We start from the raw sequence: 16,631 nt of genomic DNA, 5'->3' as shown, positions 1-16,631 counted from the left end.
GTGATTGAAGATGTAATGACGGACTCAATTATAGCAGTGTAGCCCTGCTGAGCCTTTTTCATAACTGCTGTGCCATGCCTGTCCCATTTGAGATCCTGTTGAATGGTTGTGCCCAGGAATTTGTGGGACTCAGCTCTATATATTTATGTGCATACTGTAGACTCTATGCTAGCTACCCACTATCATGCCCTCATTTTTTCCCCCACTTTTTTCCCCTCAATTTTCTCCCCTAATCTAGTCGTGTCCAATTACCCTGAATGCGTCCTCTATACTGGTTCGACCCTTCACCGCTGACTGAGGACGCCTCCCAACTGACATACGCCCCCTCCGGCACGTACAGTCAGTACAGACTGCATTTTTCACCTGCACGAGTCGAGTTCATACACCGACGGACACTGTGTACGGAGGGCCACACCCCCATCGGCATTATTCCTCAGCCCTGTGCAGGCGCCATCAGTCAGCCAGCAGGGACCGCAGTCGCACCAGTTATGAGGACCTATAATCCGACTTTTTACCCTCTAACCCTGAACAACAGCCTATCGTTGTTCATGCTGCCGCCCAGCCCAGTCGGAAGGCAGAGCTGAGATTCGATACGATGTATTCGAAACCCCAACTCTGGTGTGCTAGCGTACTTTTACAGCTGCGCCACCTGAGCGGCATGCCCTCATTTTTTATGTTGTGGAAGTGGCTGCCCTACACAATTATATTAATTAAGGTTTTAATTTTGCGTACTGTAGACACTATGCTAGCTACCCATTATCATGCCCTCATTCCCCCCCTCCCAATTTTCTTCCCTAATCTAGTTGTGTCCAATTACCCTGAATGCGTCCTCTATACTAGTTCGACCCTTCACCGCTGGCTGAGGACGCCTCCCAACTGACATACGCCCCCTCCGGCACGTACAGTCAGTACAGACTGCATTTTTCACCTGCACGAGTCGAGTTCATACACCGACGGGCACAGTGTACAGAAGGCCACACCCCCATCGGCATTATTCCTCAGCCCTGTGCAGGCGCCATCAGTCAGCCAGCAGGGGCCGCAGTCGCACCAGTTATGAGGACCTATGATCCGACTTTTTACAATCGTTGTTCATGCAGCCGCCCAGCCCAGTCGGAGGGCAGAGCTGAGATTCCGTATGATGTATTCGAAACCCCAACTCTGGTGTGCTAGCGTACTTTTACAGCTGCGCCACCTGAGCGACATGCCCTCATTTTTGATGTTATGGAAATGGCCGCCCTACTTATGTCTGTGAGGTATTTTTTCTCCTCGGTTCGACCTGGCCAAAAACAGACCAGAAAGCAAAACTTAAACACTAAAGCAACGTCAATAAATCAATTCGTGTCTACATTTTCTGCTGAACTAGCAGTAATGGTGGAAAGGCGAGTCAAATCACTGTGTGGAAGCTCTTTGCTTCAGCCCTGCTGATGGCAGTACAGCGGTGTAACGTCGTCCTGTCAACCGCCATTAACTTACAAAACATGAAGAAGGACTTTTGTTTGTATCTTCCAAGATGGCGGCTGGGATGTATCTGGAGCATTATCTGGATAGTAAGACTATTGTATTTATTTTAATGCTTAATATTTTGAGCTGAAAATTTAGCGAAGTGTCCACGCCACCTAATATGTGTAATGTTTACGTATATTTATGTGTAATTATTAGGTATTAATAATGAATGCTTAAATCGGTATTCAATCTGCCACATCCGACACTATTCATAAAGCTAGCGAGCGACATGCAGCAGCAGTAAGAATGGTTCTACTTTATATTGTTTCCACATATTTATGTGGGATTTAATTAAAGCTTGTTTTAGTAGTTACACATAATGGTAAGTTAGCCACGGTTGTGTAGCTCGCTGACGGGTTTTACTAGCCTTGTTGTATTTTTTTTTTTTTCCAAATCGCGGCTGCAAGGGACTGAAGTGCACTAGATAGGGTGCAGAGACCATAATCTTACAGCTTATGTAGTGTACATGTGCAGTGAGCAGGGCGTTATTCAGGTAGTTTCCAGATATTCGTGTTTAAATAAATGCTGTAAAATGTAAACGCTGATGTCAGTGTTTTATTTATTGCATAATTAAATACAACAGGTAGTTAAATCAGCTGTAACAGTGTACTGTGTTTTTTTTTCACCACATCTGTATCATACTGCTGACCACAGGCTTCAATGCAACATTAACAGCCCTTATTAATGCAACACCTCCTTGTTTCTACACTCACTGTCCATTGTATCAGCCTCACCATATAGAAGCACTTTGTAGTTCTACAATTACTGACTGTAGTCCATCTGTTTCTCTGCATGCTTTGTTAGCCTCCTTTCATGCTGTTCTTCAATGGTCAGGACTCTCCCAGGACCACTACAGAGCAGGTATTATTTAGGTGGTGGATCATTCTCAGCACTGCAGTGACACTGCCATGGTGGTGGTGTGTTAGTGTGTGTTGTGCTGGTATGAGTGGATCAGATACAGCAGTGCTGCTGGAGTTTTTAAACACCTTACTGTCCCTGTTGGACAGAGAATAGTCCACCAATCAAAAATATATCCAGCCAACAGCGCCCCGTGGGCAAGGTTTAGAAGATGATCAACTCAAACAGCAGCAATAGATGAGCGATTGTCTCTGACTTTACATCTACAAGGTGGACCAACTAGGTAGGAGTGTCTAATAGAGTGGACAGTGAGTGGACACTGTATTTATAAACTCCAGCAGCACTGCTGTGTCTGATCCACTCATACCAGCACAACACACACTAACACACCACCACCATGTCACAGTGTCACTGCAGTGCTGAGAATGATCCACCACCTAAATAATACCTACTCTGTGGTGGTTCTGACCATTGAAGAACAGCATGAAAGGGGGCTAACAAAGCATGCAGAGAAACAGATGGACTACAGTCAGTAATTGTAGAACTACAAAGTGCTTCTATATGGTAAGTGGAGCTGATAAAATAGACAGTGAGTGTAGAAACAAGGAGGTGGTTTTAATGTTATGGCTGATCAGTGCATGTACACATGAAATACAGTAAATTATTATCAGGTAAAATACAGACCGGCCGCTGCCACTGAGCCAACATTTCATCATGTAGAATTTTGGCACATAACCTTTTAGGAAGGGAGTCTGCCATGTTTTTATTTGTTAAACCTCCAGCACAATTCCTACCACTCACAAGTATGTGTCTACAATGTTTTCGCGATTTTTCACTTGTTGCCATGTTCATCAGCATTAATGTAATATGTACGAAAAAACAGGGTCAAATGTTTCTTAAGTGACTGGGAACATCAGTGTAGTATGTGACATCACTGTGTCAATAGCTACCTGTTTGTTAATTGTTTTTTTATATTGATTTGGATATCACTAATATTAAATTCCACAATAAAGGTAAACTCTAAGGAACACTGCAAACATCCTAAATATTTGACAACATTCATTTGCCACTGTTGGCAAACTTTATTACCCACCAGTTCTAGTGGACTTTAATAGGTATTTCATAGCTTACAAAATTTAACATGAACAAAGTCAATCCTAGCTAGCACACCAGAGCTGGGATCTCGAATACGTCGTATCGAATCTCCGGCTGAGCTGAGCGGCCACATAAACAACGACTGGTCTGTTGTTCATATAGGGTTGGGGTATTATGCCGGATAGGGTCTCCTCGTAACTGATGGAACTACGACCTCTGCTGGCTGATTGATGGCGACTGCACAGAGGCGGGAAAAGAGTGCGTTGACCAGGGTGTGTCTCAACGTACACAAGGCTGATTCGCATGAATAGAGTCGTGTAGTGTGGGTGACAAAATGCTTAACGCTGCTGCCAACTTGTCGGAGGGGGTGTGGGTTAGCTTTGTTCTCCTCAAATCAGAGCGGGGGTCGGCATTAGTGGAGAGGAAGCGTGACGCAATTGGACACGCTAAAATCATATATATTAAAAAAAACAAAGTCAATCTTAAACTTGGTTGTTTTTGTTTGGTTCTCAGGCATAGAAAATCTTCCCTTCGAGCTGCAAAGGAATTTTCAGCTCATGCGAGAACTGGACCAGCGAACTGAAGGTAAAGAAAGGTGGCAGTAGGTTTTAGTGACAGCTGATTCAGTATGGCTACACAGCACTGATTTTTATTTACATGCTCGTTTATTGTGTTTTATTAAGATCTGAAGGGGCAGATTGATTCCCTAGCACATGAGTACACAACCAACGCGCGGACTCTCTCCTCTGAACAAAAGCTCTCTCTCCTGAGGCAGATTCAACAGTCCTATGGGAAGTGCAAAGAGTTTGGGGATGACAAGGTCCAGCTGGCTATGCAAACCTATGAAATGGTCAGTCTGATACAGTTGGGTCTGAATGCAGTATTTGTTTACATTTGTTTGGAATAAGACAAGACAAGTGAATCATTATCTTTAATTATATTTATTTCGATTTAAAAATGAGTGTAATTGAGATCGACTGATAAGAAATGTTAATGTTTTCTTATTGCATCGTGGACGGTATCCATTACATTTGCTTTGTCACTCATTAGGTTGATAAACACATCCGGAGGCTGGACACAGACTTGGCCCGCTTTGAGGCAGACCTAAAGGAAAAACAAATAGAAAGCACAGACTACGATTCTACCTCCAGTAAGGGAAATAAGAGTAAGCGTATTCATAAATCGATCAGCTTATTTATGTTAATTTAGTGTTTTTTATGTGGCTGTATAACCTTATTAAGTGGAATTTTCTTTTTTCATTTTTATTCTCAATAATAATAATAACAACAATATTAATCTTTGTTGATTTTGAAGGTGACCTACGTGGGCCTAAAGACAAAAAGATATCTCGCACCAGGTCAAAGATCAAAAGCTCGGATGATGACTGCAGTCCTAAGGGTGGACAGAAGAAAGTCAAAATGCAAACGTAAGCACTATACCCATTACATACACAAGAAAAAAGTCTTACTTTAAATAATTAGTTATCTTGCATTGATATTATTAAAATCATAAACCAATTCACAGTTGTGCTATGGACGGACTGGGTGCCTACACGGACACGTGATTGGCTGTGTGTTTGTAGATCTTTTTTTCTTAAGTCCCTAGCTGGCGACTGGTTTGGGACGACTCCTTAGCCAGTACGCTGCTGTGGGTGCCGCAGGATTCCGAAACTCCTTCACAATATTCCTCCACGCTTTTCGATCCATGGCTGCTGTTTTTGCCTGGTCAAGGTTAAGTCTTTGGTGCTTTAGGTCGTCTTCGATTTGCTTTGCCCACGTTTTCTTTGGCGCTGTGCGTTGGATTTTCCACTGGGTAGGTCGATCTCTCCAGAGGAGTTGGTGAGGTGTTCGGTTTGCACACGTGTCCAAACCATCTCAGCCGTCGCTGCTGTATCTGCTGTTTAATGGTCGGTTGCTGTTGACAACGGGCTCGGATGACATAGTTTGTGATGCAGTCACGAAGGGAAACACCAAGAATCTGTCGCAGGCACCGCATTTGAAAGACCTCGAGTTTGTTTTGATCCGTCTTTAGCATAGTCCAAGACTCTGAACCGTAGAGCAAAACTGGAAGGATCATCGTTCGGAAGAGGCGGATCTTGGTCGTTGTGGAGATATTTTTCTTTTTCCATAGGCACCATTTGAGCGAGGCGAACGCTCTGGTCGCTTGTCCAATTCGAGCGTGGATGTCATTTGACGATGCTATTTTCTTCTCCTGGACCAGTGACCCAAGGTACTTGAACTCTTGTACTTGCTCGATTTGGGTACCATTTAGGTGAATGACGGCCCGCGATCCATCGGTTGTGAGCACCTTTGTCTTTCCCACATTGATCTTAAGACCATATGACTGGGCGATATTGGCAATATCATAAAGGATGTCCGTAGCTGCTGCATCATTGTCGGCGAAGACAGCGCTGTCGTCAGCAAACATGAGGTCCGACAGGAAGTGCTCTTTGTCAAACTGGACACCACGTTTCCCTTTGAAAACCTTCCTCATAATGGCGTCCACTACAATATTGAACAGGAGTGGGGAGACCACATCTCCCTGGCGGACTCCTGTTTGAATATGGAACTCCTCTGATAGTTCATTTTGGATCCGCACTTGACTGGTGCAGTCCTTGTAAGCTGTGTTGAGGAGTGTAATGATTTTGTGTGGGACGTGCTCGCTCTTCAGTGTTTTCCACAGTGCGGGCCAGTGCACACAGTCAAAGGCGGATCTGAAGTCGATGAATATGATGACGGTTCGTTGGCCACATCTGGTCCTCTCTTCCATAAGTTGGCGAAGCGCAAAAATTTGGTCGCAGCATCCACGGCCTGGGCGAAAGCCCGCTTGTTCTTCTCGACTGGTTTGCTCGCGATGTCTTTGCAGCCTTGTTTGGATGATCTTCATGAACACCTTTCCGACGATGGATAGGAGACTGATACCACGATAATTCCCACATTCCTGGTTGTCACCTTTCTTGTGGATGGGCACAATGATTGCTTTCTTCCAGGTGGTTGGTATTTGTTCCGTGCGCCATATTGTCCGGATGAGTAGGTGAAGCCGACTTAGCAGGATGTCGTGTTTGTAGATGGGAGAGACAATGATATAGCAGGGTTCCTCATTTATGCTGCAATTACGGCCTCTACAGGCAGGTCAAGGCACCTTCTAAAGCACGCTCTACTGTTTACTCTGATGACCCGTGACTGTCGTGCTAAGTCCAACACAAATCACAATAAAGTATGCAGATGGCACAACAGTTGTGGGACTCATTCTAGACAACAGTGAGACTGCATACAGGGAGGAGGTGAGACACTTTGTGCAATGGTGCGGCAATAACAACCTGGTCCTGAATGTTGTTAAAACCAAAGAGAGATGGTGATTGACTTCAGGAGAAAACAGCCCATTCACACCCCGACCTACAACCTGACCTGGTCCTTGCACACCTCCTCTCTGGTCAAAAAGGCTCACCAGCGATTGCATTTCTTACGCCGATTGAGGAGGGCCCATCTCAGTCCACCAATCCTCACCACTTTCTACAGAAGCACAATAGAGAGTGTTTTAACCAGCAGCATCTCTCTCTGGTACGAGAGTTGTAACATCTCAGGAAAAAAAAGGCCTTAAGGAGAGTGGTTAGGGCAGCAGAAAAGACCATAGGGGCCAGACTCCCACCTGTTGAGGATCTGGCTCAAAAGCACCTCTTGTCGAAAGTCAGGAGCATCATTATTGACTCCACTCACCCCTGTCGCAGACTGTTTACTCTTTTGCCACTCTACCCGACTGCCATCAAATTAACCCAAATCTGATAAATATTTCTTCTATGGGTATAACATGTGCAATATCCTTATATCTTAACATGCAATAACAAAATGTTCAATAACAAAATGTGCAATAATTATCATTATGTATAACCACTGAATTTTTCTGCATGTGCAATACTTAACTACAATGTGCAATTTTCATAATGTCAGTATTATTATTTAACTTTTGATGTACCTTTTTAATCCTACATATTTTTCTTCATTACTATTTTATATATATTTTAAACACAGTAAAATGACAGTAAATCTTGAATCTTGAATAAAGGGACAGTTGATCGTGAATGGCAGTTTGTAACTTTCTTTATGCAACACTTCTAGGCTCACCTCTAGCTGGTAAAAAGAAACTGTCAGTGGTCTGTCTATGGCTTTTATTAGCAGCTGCTATAAGGTTGCAATTGGATAGGACTAGACTGAGTAAAGGACTAGACTGACACACACTAGAACAGTGAAATACAACAGTTACGTCCTCAAAAATATTATTAGTATGCAAAAGAATGTAAAACGTATATTGGTGCTACAGGTTTCACATTATATAAGGTAGTGGCATTGCACATGTGGTACAAAATAACAGTAATGTTGCATATATATTAACCTTATTGCACATGTAACTTAAATACTTAACTAATAATACTACTAAACAGTAACTACTTCACTTTATGGAAGTATTATTATACTTACTACTTGTGTTATAGTGATGTTGAAGTAAAATGGGGTAATGGGGCAGTATTTTAGTTTGGAGGTGTGTGTCTTTAAACCCTGTGACAGTTGGGTATCAGGTAAATTTTTTGCAAACCCTAGTATCAGGTCAGTATGTACACACATTAACCTTTCCTTTTTTATATACAGGACTGAGTTTTCCTCTCCGGCTGTGAATTTCGGCAACGTTCACCCCTCAGATGTGCTGGACATGCCGGTGGACCCTAATGAACCAACCTACTGCCTGTGCCACCAGGTCTCATACGGAGAAATGATCGGCTGCGACAACACAGATGTATGTTTTTATTTTGGTCTTTTTGCTTTAAGTGTTTTGGAATAGGTTTCTTTTCCCCAGTTTGGTTTCTCTATTGGTGGTCTAAGGTAGTTACTGCTGTTGAAGACACGGTGTTTACTACAGGCTGTAGTCATACCCACATTATTGATTTCTGTGATCTTTGAAAAAGGTTTTTTAAAGCTGCCAACATTTCAGACTACTCAAAACACTCGACACTCAAATCAAACTGTACATTATGCTTCCACGTCTTAGAACCCAAATAATATTTTGTGAATATAGTGGAATTGTTTTGATTATGCATTCATGTTTTTCTCTTTTCACAGTGCTCCATTGAGTGGTTTCACTTTGCCTGTGTAGGCCTGACAACCAAGCCCAGGGGAAAATGGTGAGTGGTTACATCAACTGTGTCCTAAAAACCCTCAGCTGTCATTGTCATCCTTGGTGAGGATGGGTAGAACCAATCATAAATATCTTTGTGATTACTGATTTTCTCATACAGAAAGTCAAATCTTAAATGTATTCCAAGAAAATAAAACCATGTCCAAAAACTCTACAACAAAAAAGTTTTTAAACCAAATAATGTGTCACAATCATTGGTCATTTTTGCACTTTGTATTTTGTGCAGTTTTCTCCTTTAATTGTTCAATGAGATTAGAAAACACAGATACTGCCTAATACTGGGTTCATCAAAATCTTCACGATTCCAAGATCCAGGGTGTATGACAGGGAACTGTTAATGTAATTATTTTAAAGTTGTGTTATTTTATACTGTTTTGTGTGGACTTGGATGTATTTTGTGGAGCATTGTCCTGCTGAAAGATTAAACCTTGACCCAGCTCTAGCTTCTTAGGCAAAGACAGACAGATTGCCTAGTATAGAAAGAGCTATGGCTTATATCCTTTTTTGGGTTACATGGGCCATTTTCAAACACTTTGCCAAAGTTTGCCAACTTTTTGGGTTAGTTTAACTAGTCCCAGTAGTGTTTAGTAAACTCTAGTCACTTAGATTTGTGATCATGATTTGTCTGGCGTTACCTTAATCTCTGGAGACCTCGCGGTCACATGTGAGGACATTACATTTTGGCTTTGTTATGCCTTATACCTCGTTCTGCCTAAGTAGACACTTTTGTCTGCCATCTAGTGCCACCATAAAGATGTCTGGCACTAGGTTGGTATTTCAATGAAAATGTGCTTAATTAGTGTCCCTTAAATGCTACTAAGTTCTACTGATACTTGGAGAAATTGTTGCCACTCTACCCAGCATTGTCACTGTTGTAGGTTCATCACAGCTCCACACTGTTTTAACAAAAGCAGCATTTTTAGATGTGTAGCTGAATGTTTACAATGGTGATTTATTTATTTGGACTATTCTCGAATCTCCCCATGTAATTTAATGACTAAGTGAATTTTTCGCCTCTGTGCCACCCCATATTTTTAAACTCTAGTAAAATAGAATGCCATGGGTGATTGGTGAACCTGAAAATTAAACTGTTTATCCATATTTATCCAAGGGTGCCAATAATCCTAAAGCTTGATATTACATTGCTCATTAAAATGTCTATTTTTCATGTTTGTCTAGGTACTGCCCAAGATGTACACAGGAGCGGAAGAAGAAATAAGATTTCCTCAAAGAAAATACAGTCACACGGGCAGTGAAGGATGCAGAAAGGAAAGGGAAACGTGACTGAGTGAACCCCTCCCCACCAAACCCTCTATAGACACTAATATAGTTCTGTACTCCGCTTTACCTGGTGCTTCTTTTCCTCTCATCCAGCCTCACTTTCCTCTCTGTTTGACATACAAAACGGGTGATGGGTGGATGAAAGGGCTATAGTTACAACTGTAGCTTAATTTATGGTTCCAGTAATGACAGTTCCTTAATAATTGTGGTTTTATTTTGCTTTTTTATATATATATGTGTGTGTTTTCTGTTTTGGTTTTTGGAATAGTTCTATGGTATGGTTGCTTTTTGTATGCATTACTTTTGTATACATACACAAACTCAGCAGGAGGTAAGTCAGGAAGCATGACACTTAGTCCTTAAGCGTGGACATCCTTTAGGTGTCCCTCCAGTAAAATCGTTCTACACCGAACGCTTTTAAGTCAAACACTGGTACAAGGTGTTCCCATAAAAGTAGTTTACCTTAGAGACATTAGACATCTTCTCACCTTCTTACTTCATTTTTCATTCCTTGTGGATATTATTTTACTAATAATAAATATGCACATCCACTTTAGCTACCATTCCCCACACGGATACCTTAAACGATTAAGTGTGGGGAAAATTGCTGGTTTACTTTTACACTATCTGCACATTACACAGTGAATTTTACTTTCAGGTCGTTAACTACATTTCAGGTTCATTCCACAACGCTGCGGTTTTGGAAATTTTCTCTGGTGCTCATAATAGTTCACTACTTAGGGCTAGATGTACTAAGCCGTCTGTGCCCCTTTTCGGGCGCAATTTAGTCGCATTTGCTGTGTACATGTCATGTACATGAAAGGACTTATCGTGCCTTTCTACCTTATACATATGCAAATACGGGAACAATGTAGAAGGTTTGGTCTTAAAAGGTGGGGATATTGGAAGTGTAATTTCTTCATCCTCCCCAAACCAGGTGTAAATCAACCATAGGGATTTTTTTTTCTCTCTTCCCCCATTAAATATACACCGATCAGCCATACATTAAAACCACTTCCATGTTTCTACTTTCACTGTCCATTTTATCAGCTCCACTTACCATATAGAAGCACTTTGTAGTTCTACAATTACTGACTGTAGTCCATCTGTTTCTCTGCATGCTTTGTTAGCCCATTTTATGCTGTTCTTCAATGGTCAGGACCACCACAGAGCAGGTATAATTTAGGTGGTGGATCATTCTCAGCACTGCAGTGACACTGACATAGTGGTGTGTTAGTGTGTGTTGTGCTGGTATGAGTGGATAAGACACAGCAGTGCTGCTGGAGTTCTTAAATACCATGTCCACTCACTGTCCACTCTGTTAGACACTCCTACCTAGTTGGTCCACCTTGTAGATGTAAAGTCAGAGACGATTGGTCATCTATTGATGCTGTTTGAGTTGGTCACCTTCTAGATCCACAGAGCGCTGTTGGCTGGATGTTTTTGGTTGGTGGACTATTCTCAGTCCAGCAGTGACAGTGAGGTGTTTAAAAACTCCAGCAGCGCTGCTGTGTCTGATCCACTCATACCAGCACCATGTCAGTGTCACTGCAGTGCTGAGAATGATCCACCACCCAAATAATACCTGCTCTGTAGTGGTCCTGGGAGAGTTCTGACCATTGAAGAACAGCATGAAAGGAGGCTAACAAAGCATGCAGAGAAACAGATGGACTACAGTCAGTAATTGTAGAACTACAAAGTGCTTCTATATGGTAAGTGGAGCTGAGAAAATGGACAGTAAGTGTAGAAACTAGGAGGTGGTTTTATTGTTATGGCTGATCAGTGTATATTACAACATAAGCTAGTGGTCAAAATCAGATTTTCAGTGTATCCTGTATACTGTATGCAGTATTGTTTGTGCGTTATATGTTACCAGGCCAATTTGCATGATGTACAGAATTAGATCACTAATGCAATTAGATGCAATGTAACTGCACAGTGATTTCCACCGCGCCTTATCACCTTTGTACATCTAGCCCTTAATGTGCTGAACTTTCTACTGGACTCTAATAGCATTACTAAAGAAAACATGGTACTGGGTTAAGTGTTGCCCCATCATGATGATAAATTCATGCAACACTTGTAGGCTGCACACTTTAGTGTCTTCATCTCACTGTATTGTAAGCTAGAAACTAAACTTGCTGCATTTGGCCTCCAGTATAAACAATTTATTCAGTTGGACTGAATTTTGGTGCTCCTAGGGATGTTGTGATTATTTGTATGGCATGATATTAATGGTTACTCTTACGTCGAGCTCTCCAACCTATGGCTGCAGTTTGCATTGCGGGATTTCTCATAGCTCAAGGTGCTGATGTCCACAAATCACAATGTCTATGTAAAACCTAGCTTCAGATTTTTTACAGGACTCATTTCTAGTATGCCTGTGATTTGTGTGCTCATTCGAGCTGCTTTATCATTGAAAGTATTCTGTGGCTCTGAAACTATCAGCTTTAGGATGGGGTGCTCATTAAGTGGTAAATTGTTTACTGTATTTTGATTATTAGATGTGTTTGTACTAATGTCAGATACTGGTGTCTTCCATGTTGACTAAACAATGCCTGATGTCCTAAAGTTGACTTGTGTTTTTTTTTTTACCTTGGCGATTTACACTGATCAGCCATAACATTAAAACCACCTCCTTGTTTCTACACTCACTGTCTATTTTATCAGCTCCACTTACCATATAGAAGCACTTTGTAGTTCTACAATTACTGACCCTAGTCCATCTGTTTCTCTACATACCTTTTTAGCCTGCTTTCACCCTGTTCTTCAATGGTCAGGACCACCACAGTGCAGGTATTATTTAGGTGGTGGATCATTCTCAGCACTGCAGTGACACTGACATGGTGGTGGTGTGTTAGTGTGTGTTGTGCTGGTATGTGTGGATCAGACACAGCAATGCTGCTGGAGTTTTTAAATACCGTGTCCACTCACTGTCCACTCTATTAGACACTCCTACCTAGTTGGTCCACCTTGTAGATGTAAAGTCAGAGACGATCGCTCACCTATTGCTGCTGTTTAAGTTGATCATCTTCTAGACCTTCATCAGTGGTTACAGGATGCTGCCCACGGAGCACTGTTGGCTGGATGTTTTTGGTTGGTGGACTATTTTCAGTCCAGCAGCGCTGCTGTGTCTGATCCACTCATACCAGCACAACACACACTAACACACCACCACCATGCCAGTGTCACTGCAGTGCTGAGAATGATTCACCACCCAAATAATACTTACTCTGTGGTGGTCCTGTGGGGGTTCTGAATATTGAAGAACAGGGTGAAAGCATGCTAAAAAAGTATGTAGAGAAACAGATGGACCACAGTCAGTAATTGTAGAACTACAAAGTGCTTATGTATGGTAAGTGGAGCTGATAAATGGACAGTGAGTGTAGAAACAATGTGGTCATAATGTTATGCCTAATTAGTGTATCTGTTTCAATCTATCTAATTTATTGTACTAAAAGCAAACTGCAGTCCTTACTATTTACAGCATTTTTTGCTATAGTAATCAGCTAAATTATCCAAAGACAAGCACAACTACTAATCCTGAAAAGTACTCATGTTTATGTAGTTGAAGGTATATTGTGCTAAAATATGTTCCCTTTCCATTCAAATTTTCATTAGGTCTATAATGACCTCTGTTGTTATTGAGTTCCTTGTGCTAGTTTGTTCATTCTTTAGATGGTAGAGCCAAGCCAAGCCATCAAGTCCTCTTGACGAATGTCCATGTGCACTGTTATTTAACTCTCAATCTCACTACTTGAAACATCCTTTTGTCTTGATATCCTCTAATGAGCAATTTCGGTAAATGCTAACAAGCTTCTGAAACCTCTTGTGGAATCTTCGCCTACTCTTCTTTTACAAAAGCTTCCAGCTCATTGAGGTTTGATGGTGTTTATGCTTCAACTGCTTTCTTTAAATCCCACCAAAGGTTTTATAAAGGATTTAAATCTGGCCGCTCAGGTGGCGCAGCCAGAGTTGGGGTTTCAAATACATCATCGAATCTCAGCTCTGCCTTCCGACTTGGCTGGGCGGCTGCATGAACAACGACTGGCTGTTGTTCATAGGGTTAGGGGTAAAAAGTCGGATCATAGGTCCTCATAACTGGTGCAACTGCGGCCCCTGCTGGCTGACTGATGGCGCCTGCACAGTGCTGAGGAATAATGCTGATGGGGGTGTGGCCCAACATACACAGTGCCCGTCGGTGTGTGAACTCGATTCGTGCAGGTGAAAAATGCAGTCTGTACTGACCGTACGTGCCGGAGGGGGCGTATATCAGTTGAGAGGCGTCCTCAGTCAGCGGTGAAGGGTCGAATCAGTATAGAGGACGCAATCAGGGTGATTGGACACGACTAGATTAGTGGAGAAAATTGGGGGGAAAAATTAAACATTTAAAAAAGGATTTAAATCTGGAGACTGAAAAGACATTCTTTAACCAAGCTTTGTTTGGTTGACTTGGAAGTATGTTTGGAATTATTGTCTTGTTGGAAAGTCAAATGATCACCAAAGTTCAATTTAACCACAGAATACATAACAATCCTCATCAAAATGTCTTGGTATTTCTGTGAATCCCTGTTGCAGTCAAAACTGAACGTATACTTGACCATGAGGATTGCACCAGACAAAACTGCTCATCCATGTGGCCAACCAGTTCCAGTTTTTGATTCGTCAAGCCATAGAACTGTGTCCCAGAAATCTCCTTCTGGAAAGTTCTAATTTTCCCTTCCTGTGTTACTTGGTCAAGAGTCATAAAGTCTGGCCATGGAGTCATTGGTTGTTAAGTGTTAATCTTCTCATGGTTGCCATTTTCACGCCTTCATCAGAACATCCTGTAAGTATTTTGCAGTAACACTTTTTTTATTGTCCTAAAGAGATTGCTAAAGACAAAAATTTGGGCCAAACACAACTTTGAACACAACTGGGCTTCACAGCTGAAGCAATGAAGGGTCGTTATTGAGTTGCCTACGGTTTAATTATGTTGTAACACAATTTTAGGTCATACAAACCAGGAGTAGGTTTTAATATCAGCATTGAACGTATACTTGACTATAAGGATTGTATTCTTCTTGTTATAAGCCAGACAAACTGCTCATCCATGTGGCCAACCAGTTCCAGTTTTTGATTCGTCAAGAGCCATAGAACTGTGTCCCAGAACTCTGCAGGTTTATCCAATCTCCTTCTGGCATGTTCCACCTTTCCCTTCCTGTGTTACTTGGTCGAGAGTCATAAAGTCTGGCCATGGAGTCATTGGTTGTTAAGTGTTAATCTTCTCATGGTTGCCATTTCCACACCTTCATCGGATCATCCTGTAAGTAGTTTTGCAGTAACACTGTTTTTATTGTCCTAAAGAGATTGCTAAAGACAGAAATGAGGGCCTAAGTTTCACCATGTTGCAACAAACCTTGAACACAACTGGGCTTCACAGCTGAAGCAAATGAAAGGTCGTTATTGAGTTGCCTACGGATTAATTATGTTGTAACACAATTTTAGGTCATACAAACCAGGAGTAGGTTTTAATATCAGCAATATCATGTAGGGAATGAATATTTGTAACAGTAGTATTAACAAAATGTACTGCTACTCTATTTTCTCTCAGTTTGCTATATCATCCACATGATAAAGACTTAATTAAAAGCAAAATCTAGCTTTCTTTGGGCTTAATTTTTGTTTTATTTACAACTTCAAACCAGACAGTTTGTTTGTACCACCTAAGCAGTGGTCTAGTATACTAGGTGTGATTACTTTAATGCTAGTGTGCAGCTTTGTTATTCGATATGGTTATGAAGAGATGTTGTGCTACCTGTAACAATTTTTGAAAGGAGATTTCATAAAAGCATGGATTTTTAAATGATTAAAGCCACTTTGAAAAGAAACATCAGTAAAAGCCAGTTAGCCAGGTACTTTAAGGTTATTATGCTAAAGTGTCAAGTCAAGTCAATAGTGTTTTCCAGAACATTCTGTCTGCTGTTTGGATGTTCATGCTTCTTAATGGGTCGTTCATTACTTCTCTATTTATATCCCTTTATCTTGTTGCTGACCGTCCTTTTCCTATTTTACCTTTGACTCTTTCAACTGTTATTGTATTTTCCAAAGAATTGGTACATTTAAGTTAGCTTTGTGGCTATTTACGTCAGGAGAGGGCAGCATCTACCAATTTTTTATAGCAGATACCTACATAAGAGCTGAGAGAATGAAAGGTGTGAACCGGGAATATACAACGAATAAAATAGATATACACTGATCAGCCATAACATTAAAACCACCTCCTTGTTTCTACACTCACTGTCCATTTTATTAGCTCCACTTGCCATATAGAAGCACTTTGTAGTCCATCTATTTCTCTACATACCTTTTTTAGCCTGCTTTTACCCTGTTCTTCAATGGTTAGGACCACCACCGGACCACCACAGAGCAGGTATTATTTAGGTGGTGGATCATTCTCAGCTCTGCAGTGACACTGACATGGTGGTGGTGTGTTAGTGTGTTAGTGTGTGTTGTGTTGGTATGAGTGGATCAGACACAGACACAGACAAATACCGTGTCCACTCATATTTTTGGTTGGTGGACTATTCTCAGTTCAGCAGTGACAGTTAAGCATTGCTGTGTCTTATCCACTCATACCAGCACAACACACACTAACACACCACCACCATGTCAGTGTCACTGCAGTGCTAAGAATGATCATCCAAATAATATTTACCCTGTGGTGG

At 41.5% G+C, this 16,631-nt stretch overlaps 1 protein-coding gene across 1 annotated transcript; it reads left to right on the top strand.

Annotated features, from left to right (window-relative positions):
* The first annotated feature begins 1,510 nt into the window (after positions 1–1,510).
* On the top strand, positions 1,511–10,966 carry ing4 (inhibitor of growth family, member 4). Its single transcript, XM_062985519.1, has 8 exons — positions 1,511–1,547; positions 3,970–4,041; positions 4,140–4,306; positions 4,507–4,621; positions 4,771–4,882; positions 8,100–8,244; positions 8,568–8,629; positions 9,823–10,966. The coding sequence occupies exons 1-8, from the start codon at positions 1,511–1,513 to the stop codon at positions 9,860–9,862; spliced, it is 750 nt and encodes a 249-aa protein (XP_062841589.1). The 3' UTR covers positions 9,863–10,966.
* Positions 10,967–16,631: the final 5,665 nt, after the last annotated feature.

This window comes from Trichomycterus rosablanca, chromosome 2 (genome assembly GCF_030014385.1).
Source record: "Trichomycterus rosablanca isolate fTriRos1 chromosome 2, fTriRos1.hap1, whole genome shotgun sequence".
In the NCBI taxonomy this organism is placed as follows: Eukaryota; Metazoa; Chordata; class Actinopteri; order Siluriformes; family Trichomycteridae; genus Trichomycterus; species Trichomycterus rosablanca.
Note: the sequence above shows the minus strand (reverse complement) of the source record. Positions and strands in the feature narration are given on the sequence as shown.

Bases quoted from the DNA above. Each gene is read 5' to 3' on its own strand.
- ing4 (XM_062985519.1), top strand. From the start codon at position 1,511: ATGGCGGCTGGGATGTATCTGGAGCATTATCTGGATA. The intron at 4,042-4,139 runs GTAAAGAAAGGT...TGTTTTATTAAG, and splicing joins ACTGGACCAGCGAACTGAAG to ATCTGAAGGGGCAGATTGAT. The intron at 4,307-4,506 runs GTCAGTCTGATA...GTCACTCATTAG, and splicing joins CTATGCAAACCTATGAAATG to GTTGATAAACACATCCGGAG.